Genomic DNA, 15,651 nt, shown 5'->3' with positions numbered 1-15,651 from the left:
CACAGAGTGATATATGTCAGTCATTTTTTTCTTTTAATTTTGATGATTATGGCTTACAGCTAGTGAAAACCCAAAATTTAGTAGCTCAGAAAATTAGAATATTACATAAGACCAATAAACCAATAAAAAAAAAAAAAAGGATTTTTAATGCAGAAATGTTGGCTTACAGAAAAGTATGTCTATGTACAGTATTGTATGCACTCAATACTTGGTCTGGGCTCCTTTTTTTCATGAATTACTGTATCAGTGCCACGCGGGATGAAGGCAATCAGCCTCAGGCACTGCTGAGGTGTTATGGAAGCCCAGGTTTCTATGATAGCGGCCTTCAGATCATCTGCATTGTTGTGTCTGGTGTCTCTCATCTTCCTCTTGACAATACCCCACAGATTCTCTATGGGGTTTAGGTCAAGCAAGTTTGCTGGCCAATGAAGCTCCGCTGAAGGCCGCTATCAAAGCAACCTGGACTTCCATAACACCTCAGCAGTGCCACAGGCTGATCGCCTCCATGCCACACCGCATTGATGCAGTAATTCATGCACAAGGAGCCCCGACCAAGTATTGAGTGCATACTATGCTGTACATGGACATACTTTTCAGTAAGCCAACATTAAAAATCCTTTTTTTTATTGGCCTTATGTAATATTCAAATTTTCTGAGATACTGAATTTTGGGTTTTCACTAGCTGTAAGCCATTATCATCAAAATTAAAAGAAAGAAATGCTTGAAATATATCACTCTGTGTAACACATCTATATAAAATATATAAGTTTCACTTTTTGAAATTAATTACTGAAATAAATTAACTTTTTGATGATATTCTAATTTTATAATATTTATATACATAAGGTTAGCCAGATTTGTTCTTTACATACTCAAGCTCCACTTTTCCTACTTCATAATGCTACACAATGGTTGTTCTTACAGCTTCTCCATACTATACAAATGAATGACCTTGGTTTGCTAAAGGAATTGAGCATGCTCACTTTGCAAGGGAATTTCCACTTAGCTTAGTGAATGTGGGAAAGCTATTCTGACTTCAGTCATTCAGTCATGCAATAAAAAAATCCTGTTTTTTTTTAAACTGTTTCTTGCACATTATTGGGTATTCTTTGCAAAGCGTGTTTTCACTTATGTATATTTTTATTTAATAAGCCTACACTTACATTTCCATTTAAGCTAAACAAAGCTAAATTAAAATATCCTTGCAAATTAAAACCAACGAGTCTTCTGACAAAAATGAAAACAATTCACTTCTATTGGGGTTAATATTTTATTACAACAGCTGATAAAATGGAAGGCAGAGAAAACATTTGCTCCATCTAGTGGCTAATCTACAAATTTCTATATTAAATACAACAACATTACAGGCAGTCCCTTGGTTACAAACAAGATAGGGTCTGTAGGTTTGTTCTAAAGTTGAATTTGTATGTAAGTCGGAACAGGTACATTTTTTAAGTATAAATCCAGCCAAAAACATTTTTATGTTTTGGAAAACATAGAGAAGGGTTACTACCCCTGTAATGTTTGTTTTGCTGCCTGTGCCCCTGTTCAGAAGATTTCACCTCACTTTCTGTCCCTATGACAATTGGATTTTGAAAATGTTGGTTTGACACGGAAAAAAGAATTGGTAATAAAGCTTCAGTGCATACACCTTTTTCCCATGATAATTCTTACAGGGGTGAATTTCCCTTCCTAAGGGGAGATTTCCTCTTACTTCCTGGTGCCTCCAGTTGGATGTATGTAACCCGAGGACTGCCTGTACTATGAAATAGGATGTATGTAAAAATGCGAAACATCAAAAAGCACTTTAAGAAAAACACTGTAATAACAATTTGAAATATGTGGTCAACAAAAGCACACTTTACTTTCCATTAAAAAAAAAAAGAGTTTATTTACAATGAGTTAGTTCATAAAGCAATCGCTAAAAAATAAGATTATTTACTGTGCACATGTCACTGTCATTAAAAAAATAATCTGGAGTTTCCAGCACTTGTGGCAAACAATCATCTAATATCATCTAATATCATTGGGTACAACTGTTTCTTACTATTATAAACCCCCTCTATTGGTTTCCCATGCCAGACAGAGCCCCTTACTGGTTGAAATCAATGCAATGGCATATTCGGGTGCTCTGCTTTTATATGAATGCTTTTGCTGCTGTTACAAAAATTTGGGTGTAGTGCAGCATTGTCTTCTTAAAAGGGCGAGTACCTCATATACCAATATTTCCACATAAAAGATTGAGACTTTTTTTCTCAAGGTATGTTCTATATCAGATGCACATTCATTCCTTGATGATCTGACTGACATACAGTATTTTCTAAATGAATCAAGTAACATCAATTTGCATTCACTTCCACCTCAACATATCACTTATAGCAGTGATCGATTGCTCACTGGTATCAGCGGGTAATGTATCCTTTATTAAAGTTACCAGCACTTAATAAAGCCAGTGCTGGCAAATGTTTATTACTGGCTCATTACTGGCTGCTCAAAGTGTTACTAAAGCCACAACAGTATAATCAGTCTGTATACGCAGTAAAGCATGCTTTTTATACTCACTGTGGAACCTAAGGGGTTAATCCTATGCATTGTGTAAAACGGATTTTTGATCCTGTTCTCTCTGGTCCTCCCCTCCTTCCACAGTCCCCAATCTATCTGCTGATAGAACAGAGCATTGGGGGCACTCTGCACATGCTCAGTTTGCTAGGGAGTATTTTATTTTTTTCTTGGGAGGGAGCATGTGATCAGCACAGGGCCAACTAGCACTGTCCAGACAGAGAGTCATGCAGCATCATTGGACAGTCAGAGGAGAGTGAAAACTAATTCTACAAGCTTTAACCAGACATTGATAGAAGTCATAAGGCTGTCATATACTACTGATGAGAAAAGGTATTCAGCAGTTTATATTTACTAAAACTATTGCATTTCTATGTTCTGTGTACTGTGGGAGACTAGATATAGTGAATGCAGGCTCCTGGGTTTAGTAACACTTTTAAGTGCCAGACTTCTAGACCAAGAGCCACCATTTATCATTAATGTAAATCTGCTCCCCCATCCAGAGCTTTGATCAATGTGGCATTTACACAAGAGAAGTTTTGTGCTGGCACTGATGTAGAGAATTTGGCCAGATGCTGTATGGCAATGGTCTCCAAACTGCAGGTCTTTGCTGGCCGTTATCTGGTCCTTGGGGAACCATTCCATCCCCTAACATCAACAATGGGGCATAATTCCTATCACTGACGGCAACAATAGGGTGCTATTCTTTCCACTGGCACCATCAAAAGCCCACCATTCTTCCTACCAACACCAACAATGGGGCAGAATTCCTTCCATTGATACCAACAATGGGTGGGCCACTATTCCTCCCATTGACAACAACAGCAAAGACATCCTAAAATCACAATTGCTTGGACTTCTGAATTGGGGGGTTCTCCTTAAATCAAACAGATCTACTTGAAAATATCAAGACAAATCAAAAACTGCTGTTACTTCTGCTTCAATCACCACTATGTATTGGAATAAATAATAAAATCAAATAAAACCATTTTTAAACATCCTTTTATTTGTCATAAATCGTACCTCAAAAAAGTTCTGGCTTTGCTACAGACTCCAATAGGTCTTCATATTATAGAACAACAATGGTATCTGTACATTAAAGTGGAGTTCCACCCATTTTAGTAACTTTAGATGTATGTAATCCCCTTTAAAATGACTTTTACCAATGGAAACTTTTTTTTTTTTTTTTTGCTAGTAAATACCTTATTTTCTTGTTTATTCATCCTCTCCTCACTTCCGGGTCCGATCGGCGATTACGTCATTCGGTGATTCGCAGGGGGTGCTGGGATGTATTCCATGGCATGAAATCTCGCATTATTACACAGGAGCTGAGCTGTACTGTATGTATTGAGGCCGTGCTTTGCTCCGCTTCTGCCCCGCCTCCCCTCCGCCTCCTCTCAGTGAGCTGTACTGCATGTATTGTATTGAGGCCGTGCCCTGCCCCGCCTCCTCTCAGTGAGCTCAGTGAAGATATAATGCTTTCAGTCCTCGCTCACTGAGAGGAGGCGGGGCGTAGACGGGGCGGAGGCGGGGCAGAGCACGGCCTCAATACAATACATACAGTACAGCTCACTGAGAGGAGGCGGAGCAAAGCACGGCCTCAATACATACAGTACAGCTCAGGTCCTGTGTAATAATGCGAGATTTCATGCCATGGAATACATCCCAGCACCCCCTGCGAATCGCCGAATGACGTAATCGCCGATCGTACCCGGAAGTGAGGAGAGGACGAATAAACAAGAAAATAAGGTATTTACTAGCAAAAAAAAGTTTCCATTGGTAAAAGCCGTTTTAAAGGGGATTACATACATACTATGTAATCCAAGTTATTAAAAATGGGTGGAACTCCACTAGCATCCAGGCATGGTCACTGCATTACATGTATCATTTTTAGTGGACAAAAACTATCAATGTGTACTTTTTTTTTTTTCAAATATGAAATTTTTTATTCAGGAATATTCATACAAAAAACAAAATACAAACATTACTTCAAAGTGAAATTTACAACATTTTTTAACACGTAATTTAATCTTCCTCTTCCACTTTTTACCTCTTATATTCCTACATTTTTTCTCTCTTCCCTCCCTCCCTACCTCCCTATCAAAACCCAAAAGAAAAAACCCTAAGTCCTTCTCCCACTTTCCCACCCAATGAGGTTTAACTTGCTCTTCTGGTTCCATCAGTAAATCGTAGGAGATTGACAGTGTACGTAGTAGTTTCCCTGGTTCTACACATAGCTTTTCAAATTTTGTTAATGCTCTACCATACTTCTCTGAGTCCTGTATGGAGTCCAGGAAATGATGTAGTTGCGCTGCTTGCCAAAAAGATAAGCTATATGCACCATCTCTCTCCAGCAATTCACTGATCGAAGCCCAGTTATTTTGTATAAGAAATGATGAGGCCTGTTCCTGTTTCTTTTCTCTCAGCTGTATAAAGCTTCTGGAGTCTAAGCCCGGAGTAAACTGCGGATTCCCTAATATTGGAAATAAAGGTGATTCCTTCTTCGTTAGTTTACTATATATGCTCGGATGCGAGCATATCCGCAGTGTATTTCCTATTATTGGGTGATTTTTCAACTCCTTAGGCAACCACTGGTAGACCCATATCGCCCTCTTTAAGTCTATTTCTGTTTGAGTCTGTTCAATTTGTACCCAAAGTTTATTTTCTGAATGATGCCACCAATCCAATATCCTGCTCATATGTGCTGCAAGATAATAGACTCGGACATCTGGTACAGCCAGACCCCCATTCTTTTTCGGTAGGGTTAAAGTTCTACGTGCTATGCGGGGTCTTTTATGGGCCCATATATACTTTACAAAAAGAGAGTGTATTGTCTTGAAAAACGCGCTTGGTATCTTAACTGGCAAGGCACGTAATAGATATAAAAATTTAGGTAGTACTATCATTTTTAATAAGTTGCATTTACCGAACCAAGAATGTAGCCCGCCATTCCACTGTTTAAGTAGTTTCCTAGTCATTTCCAAAAGTGGTAAAAAATTAAGGTCAAACACCTGTATTAACCTTGCTGGTATATATGTCCCCAGGTATCTCACTGCGTCCTTCTTCCATTTAAAGCCAAAACTATCTCTTAATAGGTTAATTTGAGCTATAGATAATCCTACGCCCATTGCTTCTGATTTTCCATAGTTAATCTTTAAATAGGACAGGTTATTAAATTTTCTAAATTCCTGTAGGAGATTTGGCAGTGAGATACCCGGTTTAGTCAGGGAAAATAATAAATCATCTGCGTAAGCAGCTACTTTATATTGCACTTCTTTTACCTTTATCCCTTCAATATCCTGATTCAGTCTGACCCTGCACAGAAACGGTTCCACCGTTAAGGCAAACAGGAGGGGAGACAGGGGACATCCCTGTCTAGTACCATTCCTTATTGGGAAAGCTTCTGATAATAACCCATTGGCCTTTACTCTAGCTATCGGTTCCGTGTACACCCTAGTAATCTTCTCTAGCATATTTTTTCCTAATCCGATGTGTCTGAGTACGGAAAACAGAAACGGCCATCCCACTCTATCAAATGCCTTCTCTGCATCCGTACTCAGCACAACATAAGGGATCTTTTTTTCTTTTGCTACTTGCATCAAATTGAGGATTCTTGTTGTATTGTCTTTTGCCTCTCTAGATGGCATAAAGCCTACCTGATCTAGGTGTATTAATTTTGGAAGGAATTCTGCCAATCTACTTGCCAAGATTTTAGTCAGTACTTTTAAATCCACATTTAATAGGGATATTGGCCTATAGCTGCCACATGCCGCTGGGTCCTTACCCTCTTTTAATATTAACGAGATGTGAGCTGTAAGTGTATCTCTCGCTAGTTTCCCTTCTGGACCTGAAGCATTATACAGCTTTGCCATATACGGTCCCAAGATATGGAACAGTACCCGGTAATATTGTACCGTTAGGCCGTCTGGGCCAGGTGCCTTCCCGGGATTCATGGCTCCAATTGCCTGTTTTATTTCCTCTAGTGTAATCTCGGCTTCCAGACTTTCCCGGTCCTCCTCTGAGAGTCTAGGCATCTGTGACTGTACCAGATACTGATCCATATCTTGCTGTTGAGGGGGTGCCTCCTGTAGATTATATAGAGAAGTATAGTATATCTCAAATTCTTTCAATATTTGTTTTGGCAAAGTCTTTTTAATTCCCTCTCTTGATGTGATAGATGGTATATAGGCTCTTGTCCTCTGCTCACGCACAGTTCTAGCCAGTACTTTCCCGCATTTATCTCCCGCCTCATAGTTTAATTTGCGGCATCTTTGTAATGCAGCTTTTGCTTTATACTGTAACAGGTCTGTTATCTGTTTCCTGACTAATTTTAACTCAACCAAGGTTACATCTATTGGTCTTTGTTTATGTTCTATCTCTAGTTCTCCAAGTTTTCCCAATAGCTGTGATAATTGCTCATTCCTTTCTTTTTTAATACGTGCTCCATGTTTTATAAGGATTCCTCTCACAACTACCTTATGTGCCTCCCAGAGTATTCCTATCTTACAGTCTGGTTGTTCATTTATTTCAAAAAAACTTTTCATTTCTTTCTCAACTTCCCTTAATATCTCTTCCTTTTGTAGCAGACTTTCGTTTAGCCTCCAGAAGCTCCTCCCCTGTGCAGAATTCACCACCAAATTATACAGCAAGGATATAGGTGCGTGGTCTGACCATGTGATACTACCTATACTTGTTTTTTGAACTGATTGTAATTGTGCATGTGGTATAAGAAAAAAATCAATTCTAGAATAAGTCTTATGCGGCGTAGAGAAAAAGGTGTATTCTTTTTCAGAGGGGTGTTGTAACCGCCATGCATCTATAAGTTGAGCTTTATGTATTGTCTTTAAAATTTTTTTATTCCTTCCCGCTGAAAAAGTCGATGTCCCTGTAGATATATCCAATGCTGGTGTTAATGGGCAATTAAAGTCTCCTCCCATAATTAACTGTCCCTCTGAAAACCTCATAGATTTCTCTATTACTTTAGCTATAAACCTTTCCTGTCTTTTGTTGGGCGCATAAATTGTTGCTATTGTTATTTGTATTTCTCCTATTTTCCCCTTCACAAACAGAAATCTTCCTTCCGGGTCTTGCATTTTATCTTGGAAAGTCCAAGGGACAGAGTTTGCAATAAGTATGGAGACTCCTCTTGCTTTGGATTGTGTATAGGTGGAATGATATGCATAAGGGAAATTTCTGTTTTTAAGAAAGGGTAGTTTATCCGTCCTGAAATGCGTTTCTTGGATCAGTGCTATACTAGTATGTAACTGCTTTAGGTCAGATAATAGCATGTGTCTTTTTTCTGGTACATTGAGTCCCTTGACATTATATGATACCACCTTTATATTTTCCATCCTTAGCTCGTGACGCAAAAACGAGCAAAAGGAGGAAGAGAGAGAGAGAGAGAGAGAGAGAGAGAGAGAGGAGAGAGAGAGAAAAAAAAAAAAAAAAAAAACCCCTCCGCTTTCCCTAAACCCCCACCCCTCCCTTCCTACGGGTTTGAGGGGGACGATCTCCACAAGAGAGCGACCCTCTCCCCCGTAGTTTCGGATAATAACAAAACTTATCCTTATTTCACACGGTCACTTTCGTGCCACTTGTGTGACTCTATAGATAGGGTCGTGCCCTGAAGTGATTCTCTGTGGACTCTCCTCCACCTCCTCCCGCCGTTTTTTATGTGCTTATTCTATCCTTTTTTTATTCTAAGATTTACCGGAGTTTCCTTTTCCCCTCATATTCTTCAGCTTCCCCCAGTAAGTAGAGGCCTTCCCTTCTCATTAAATTACCAAAGGACATTAAAATGTCTAACTTATGGCCCTGGGGAGGTAGGTGGGGGGGTAGCAGGTTTGAGAGTAACCTCCCTCTTCCCTTCTCTCCCTTCCCCAACCATCCTTCCCCCCGATCCCCTGAGCGTCATTCATCACATAATAAACATCACAACATTTTCAAATTCACTAATTCAATCCCCTCCTTCTTTCCTCCCCCTCAATTGTTAATCTATCAATCCCCCATTGGTTTAGTAATTAGAAGAATAGCTTCCATCATAGTTTCAAAAATAAACAACAAAAAAAAAAAAAAAGGGGGGGGGGAAACCCCTCCCCAAAATTAGTGATTAGAGGAATAACTTCCATCATAGTTTCAAAATTGTGTAAAAAAAAAAAAAAAAAAAAAAAAAAAGGGGGAGGGGGGGACCCCTCCCCAAAATCCCTCAAAAATTAGTGATTAGAGGAATAACTTCCATCATAGTTTCAAAATTATGTGAAAATCCCAAGATCCCCCGTAAAATTAGTGGTTAGAGGAATAACTTCCATCAAGAATTTAAAAAATTGTGTGAAGAAAAAAAAAAAAAAAAAGGGGGGGGAGATTATTAACCCTTAATTCCCATAAGGGGACCTCACTACAATCTCTTAATAGTTAAGTCTCTTTATCTTCTTTCTTCTCTTGATAGTATCTCTGATCTTTTCTCCCTTTGTTGAAGGTATGTTGACGGTTTTTCGCTGGGCAATCGGTTCAGCCAATTCACTATTTGAATAGGATCTGTTTCAATAAACCGGAAAAATGCCGTCTTGTCCTGATATGTCCTAAGGTTGAAATACTGTCCGTTCCTACGGAATGTTACAGAGAATGGGAACCCCCACCTGTATGTACATCCTGCTTTTCTTGCCAGATCTAATAGCGGTTTCAAAAGAGTTCTTCTTCTCAATGTTCCTCTGGCGATGTCTGCATATATCCTAACTATCCCTCCTTCCACTTTTATATCCTGGGATTCCCATGCCAGTCTTAAAATCCCTTCTTTATGTACGTAGTGAAATAGTCTGCAGATCACATCCCTTGGGCTTCTCTCATCCTTATTTCTGGGGCCAGTGGTTCTATGTATTCTTTCTATCTCTAGTTGTTCCGGATATTTATCCTTCATGATCTGTTTAAAAATATCTTCCGCTACTTCTAATAGTCTCTCTTTTCCCACCGTTTCAGGTATGCCTCTTATGCGTAGGTTATTACGTCTATTTCTGTTTTCTATCTCCTCCAACTGTAATTGTATCTTCTCATCTATCTCCCTTTGTATGTCTCTTGTTAATTCCAATGATGTTACTCTCTCTTCAATATCTTTTCTGGCCTTTGATTCCTCTACTAGAGCTTGCGAAATATTTTGTATATCTTTCTTAATTTCCTGCATTTCTCTCTGATGTGCTTCCTCTATTTTATGCACCATCTGTTCTATGTCTATTTTAGTTGGTAGAGCTTGTAGTATAGCTTTTAACTCCGCGCTGCACTCCAAGCTCTGTGTATAATTACAAGATATTTCATTCTCCCTTTGTCTCGTCTCCGGACTTTCCAGATAATTCTCCGAGGTAGGAGAAGTAGTCATAGAGCTCGGCACATCCCCTGACTCTGGGCTTGTTAAGGCACTGTTTCCAGATCTTGCCATTTTTACTTCCCTTGGCGTTTTATGATTATTAGCAAAATATTTATCTATTTCTCCTTCTGGTTTATTTATCTTGACTTTTATCGTGTTTTTCTTTCCTTTCCTTTTTTTAGTTAATGTCATGCTTTCCTTTTTAGTTCAATAACCAGTTCTCTCCCAGTTTCCAATAATTCCTCTAGTAGACTTTATTTCAATAACACCAAGAGGCAAACAGGTATCCGGCACAGAGGGGATGTAGTCCCTTTTTCTTCCACTTTACCTGCTATAGATATCACAGTCTATGGCCATCCCACAAGCAATGGAAATAGGTAGATATAGGTAGAAAAAGAACAAAAAGGTATTATCTCACCCACGTTCGCAGCTGTCCTCTTTCGGTAGGTATACAGTCCTTTTTCTCTGGGGGAAACCCTTCACATTAAGGAGCTTTAAAATAATATAATAACCTGCAATAGGTATCTTGTGCTTGTTCGGGCCGGCTTTTCCAACCGGGTATCCCACCTCCGTTTCTCTACAGTGTGGGAGCTCAAGAGGTTGATGTCCTATTTCCTCCTTCTACTCTCCTTGTCTTCTCCACACCGTTACCCCGGCGTGCTCCAGCAGCAAGGAGCTTGACGGCGGAGACACCCAGCGGGAGGTCCGGGACACGGTCCCCTACCCGGTCAGGCCGCCCACGTTCCGAACGGCGGGATCTAGCCGGGTTCCACCTCTCTCTCCACGCACGGGACAGCTGCTCCTCTCCCCCCTCCCGAGGCACGAGCTGCTCAGATGTCGGCGGTTGGATCACAGCCAAGTTCCGGCTCTATAGCTCCGCTGTTTTAGGGCGTCCTCGCGGCGTCTCTGTCAGCTCCGGCGGGAGAGGTGTTCAGCGAGGAGATACACAGCCCACACTCACATCCTCACTTCCGGGCACGCCCCTGTTATGATAATTTTTTCATCAATGTGTACTTTTTATGTGTTCATTGCCATTGAATAAACCCTTGTGTCTAGATTTTATAGAGCCAAAGCATCACATAAGCCTTCAAAATTCAGAAATTCAAATGAGAAATTAAGCAGAATAATTAGAATAAACCAGTCTATTTTAAAGATGAATTCCAATTTTGTGAATTTTTACATAGTCACAGTGGTCCATCTTGAACCAATGTAAGTATAAAGGTGCCATACCTGCCCCTGGAAACTGAAAATCACTGTAGTAGGCACCACTACTACAGTAATTTCAGCTAGCTTCTGGGACCCCTGCTGAGAAGATTAGATTCATTGTTGTTTACGAAACACAAGAGGTTATTCGCTCTGCTTAGGCACTATTCAATGTAAACTGTTCCCTGATTGGATGAGGTGGAGATCATGATTTCACCATCCTGCCTCTCCACCCCATCCAATCAGATAATGCTTTGCATTCATTGAGAAAAGCAAAGTGTTCCCTCAACAACACCTGTGCTGGCTGCGTGACCTCCTGTGTTCACAATGCAGCAGCCTGGCACAGGACCTGGAAGCTAATGGAGATCACTGTAGTAGTGGTGCCTGCTATTGTGATTTCCAGAATTCACAGAGATCCCACAGATATGGCACATACATACTTACATTGGTCCAAGCTGGACAAATTTAAATACACTATATTATCAAAAGTACTGGGACGCCTGCATTGAATGGCATCCCAGTCTTAGTCCGTAGGGTTCAATATTGAGTTGGCCCACCCTTTGCAGCTATAACAGCTTCAACTCTTCTGGGAAGGCTGTCCACAAGGTTTAGGAGTGTGTCTATTCGAATGTTTAACCATTCTTCCAGAAGCGCATTTGTGAGGTCAGGCGCTGATGTGGATGAGAAGACCTGGCTCGCAGTCTCCCCTCTAAATCATTCCAAAGGTGTTCTATTGGGATGAGGTCAGGACTCTTTGCAGGCAAGTCAATTTCTTCTATCCCAAACTCTCTCATCCATGTCTTTATTGACCTTGCTTTGTGGACTGGTGCACAGTCATGTTGGAACAGGAAGGGGCCGTCCCCAAACTGTTCCCACAAAGTTGGGAGCATGAAATTGTCCAAAATGTCATGGTGTGCTGACACCTTAAGAGTTCCTTTCACTGGAACTAAGGGTCTAAGCCCAATCCCTGAAAAACAACCCCACACCATAATTTCCCCTCCACCCAATGATTTGGACCAGTGCACAAAGCAAGGTTCATAAAGACATAGATGAGCGAGTTTGGGGTGGAGGAACTTGACCGGCCTGCACGGAGTCCTGACCTCAACCCAACAGAACACCTTTGGGATGAATTTGAGTGCAGACTGTGAGCCAGGCCTTCCCATTAAAACATCAGTGCCTGACCTCACAAATTTGCTTCTGGAATAATGGCCAATAATTCCCATAGACACATTCCTAAACCTTGTGGAAAGCCTCCCCAGAAAGAGTTGAAGCTGTTATAGCTGCAAAGGGTGGGCCAACTCAATATTGAACCCTACGGACTAAGACTGAGATGCCATTAAAGTTCACGTGCGTGTAAAGGCAGGTGTCCCAATACTTTTGACAATACAGTGTATGTAAAAATTGCCATACCTGGTATTCATACTTATTGCACTGGTTTGGTGTATTTGTGTGTACAACTTACCACAAAGAGATTCCTTAAACTTTGAAGTGAGTTTTTCAATGACTCCATAAGTCTCCACATAAAACACATGCTCATCAAGTGGTTCACTTGCCATCAACTTAAGAGACTGCATGTCTGCCCTGTCCACTCCCACCGCGTATATCTCAATTGCAGAGGCCCGAGCCCTTGCAGCTACATCCTGCACCCTGTCTTGGGGTCTTCCATCTGTGACAATGATTGCTACTTTGGGAATCCTGAGGGACACAGGACGGGCTCCTGACTGCTCTGTAAATGCCTCCTCAAGGGCGGTCTGTATGGCAAGGCCTGTCATAGTGCCAGTGGATAATGGGTTGATCAAAGAGACTGCATTCTTCATGGTAGCTTTATTGAAGTGGGTCTTTAGAAAGAATTCGATCTTGACTGTACTGGCATAATTCACCACGGCCACTCGAGTTGCCCTTTCGCCCGTGTCTATGGTGTCAATCATATCGGAAAGGAAAATCTTGACTTTCTCAAACTCTTGAGGACGGACGCTGCGGGAACTGTCAATTATAAACACCAGATCCATGGGCCTGCTCTTACAAGCAGTCTCTGTGAAGATAATAGTGCAGAGATAGGTGTGAGAGACAGCTAAGCTTGGAGAAAGCAATGAACCTGGTGAATTATGACTGTTAATACATAGGGGAGTATTTTAAAGAAATTTCAAAGCTGTTCATCTGTCAAAATGTAAATTAGTTCTGTACAATTGGGGCAAAATTAAATATTCTCAGGCTATATCCTCTGCAGATCAAATGTGTAAATGGATGAAAATACCACTTTAAGGCCACTAGATGGCATTTAGCACAAAGAAATAAGAATGTTCCCCAGCGCCTTCTAGTGGCCATAATATAGCATTTTTACCCCACTCCCGCAGAATAAATTTACATGTAGTTTTGATTGACTAACAGCTATGCTAATTTTTTCTAAAAATACACCCACGCTGTTATGTGTTATTTAAAGCAGTATTATCACCTTCTTACGTTTGTGATAATGCAGTTTTATTCAAAGGTTAAAGTGTTATTGAAATGTGAAAATTAAAAAGTTGTAAATAATTAACACTTGAAATTTTTCTCTTGTGACCATTAAATTATTTTACTGTTGTCAAGAAAAACTGTGGGAGTTAATGTATTATTATTATTAGTATACAGGATTTATATTGCGCCAGTGCTTTACAAAATTAATAGATACAGTCAGAACCTTTTTTCTTTTTAAATAGATTATGGAATTTGTTTAAAACCCCTGAGAGTTTTTTTTTCTATCTGTGCACCATGGGAGATATTTCCTGTCCTGCACACAACAGGAAATAAGAGGAAATTTCTCTAAAATCAGGTAAATCCCTTTTCAGAGAGATCACCAGAACACATGTCCCCAATGGAAGATTTCCCGTCTAATCCTGTTTCGGTGACAGCTACAAATTTTGCATTATCCATCTCCATAGATGGGTAGAATTTCAAATGAAAATTCTTAAGAAAAGTCTTAGGAAAAATCATATGAAAATTCTCAGAATATTTTTTTGTCAATTGAAAGATTTAATTTGCTTTTAACATTTGATTTTGAATTGAATGGAATGAAAACCCCATATACTGTTAGAAATTCATTTGAGAAACATTTGCCATCCTACTCCGAATTCTGTGAAGTAAAAAACGAACATCAATTTGACCCACAAATGATTGGAAAACAAACAAACTTTTTTAGAACCTGCATGCCCCCTCATTCAATATTCTACCCATTTATGGCCAGCTTTAGACATCAATTAAAACTCAACATGGGTTCTTATTCCTCACCACTTAAAACTAAAAAAAAAAGGTTTTTCTTTTTTTTAAAAATGCTTTATAGCCTAACAGCTGTTAGATTATTGCTCAGGCCAGGTATGGCTCCTCCTATATATCAGGAGAAGTACAGAATTTTTCATTTCTATTTACCCTACTGTCTTTTTATAAAACCAATGTGCGCCTTCACATCATGCAGTCACCAAGATATTAGAAAAAAATCAAGAAATAATCTAGAGCAGGGGTCCCCAACCCCCAGGCCATGGACCAGTGCCAGTCCATGGCCTGTTGATGAACAGATGCACAGCAGGAGGTGAGTGGCGACTGCGGTCCACACAGGGCTATCACAGACCATGGTGGCCTCTCATCTCGTGCTGTGCAGCCATCCCTGTGTGTCCTCTCCCAACTGCCCTTTCTGTCCGATGATGTCATCCTATAAGCAGGGCAGGGAGTGGGAGGAGCTGGAGATTTGGACAGAGAGATGGAGTCTTTTCAGCAAGCTCCCACTCTCTATGCAGATCTGCAGCACCTCCCACCCTCTGCTCTGCTAATAGGATGACGTCATTGGGCTGACGCGGGAGTTGGTAGAGGATACACAGGTGGATAACAGCCTCTGCCCTGCCAAAGGTAGGAATCCTGTGCAGGGAAGGCAGAGATTGGAATGGGGCAGTGATGTTAGAGAGGAAAGGGACGGGGGGGGGGGCAGACTTCAGGGGCACTGTGATGGAGGAGGCTGTGATTTTCAGGAGCACTGTGATACAAAGGGGACTGCACTGTAAAGGGCCACTGTAATCATTACAGTGCCCTTTACAGTGCAGTCCCCTTTATATCACAGTGGCCCCTTTACAGTGCAGTCCCCTTTACATCACCATTGTCCCCTTTACAGAGCAGTATTTTTTAAATCACAGTGCCCCCTTTACAGAGAAGCCCCTCTACATCACAGCGCCCCCTTTGCAGAGCAGTCCCTGTCACATTAATGTAAAGTATGTAAAGTGGACTGTACTGTAAAGGGGCACTGTGATGTAAATTGGACTGAACTGTAAAGGGGGGCTGTGATGTGAAGAACTGAGGGCACTGTGGGACTGCTTTAAAGGGGGAACTGTAATGTAAAGGAAACTGATAAAAAGGGGTTCGACTATCCACCAAGCCTCACTGTCAAGCAAATACACCGAGCCTACTTCCTGGTTCTAACTTTGCCGTACAAGCCGGCCACGGCGAAAGGATTTCGGCTCCAGCAGGACGGATGTCCATGACCGGATGATGTACACTTCTCCACACTGGAACTT

General features: G+C 40.8%; 1 protein-coding gene across 1 annotated transcript in view; it reads right to left on the bottom strand.

Annotated features, from left to right (window-relative positions):
* Positions 1-15,651, bottom strand: part of MATN3 (matrilin 3) — a gene marked incomplete at its 3' end in the record, with an annotated part of 48,502 nt that overhangs the window by 11,851 nt on the left and 21,000 nt on the right. Inside the window, exon 2 of the mRNA XM_082250792.1 lies at positions 12,579-13,148. Coding sequence (XP_082106918.1) covers positions 12,579-13,148 — 570 coding nt within the window. The remainder of the gene's footprint in view (positions 1-12,578; positions 13,149-15,651) is intronic.

This window comes from Pelophylax lessonae (assembly GCF_965119305.1).
Source record: "Pelophylax lessonae genome assembly, chromosome: 3".
Taxonomy (NCBI): domain Eukaryota; kingdom Metazoa; phylum Chordata; class Amphibia; order Anura; family Ranidae; genus Pelophylax; species Pelophylax lessonae.
Note: the sequence above shows the minus strand (reverse complement) of the source record. Positions and strands in the feature narration are given on the sequence as shown.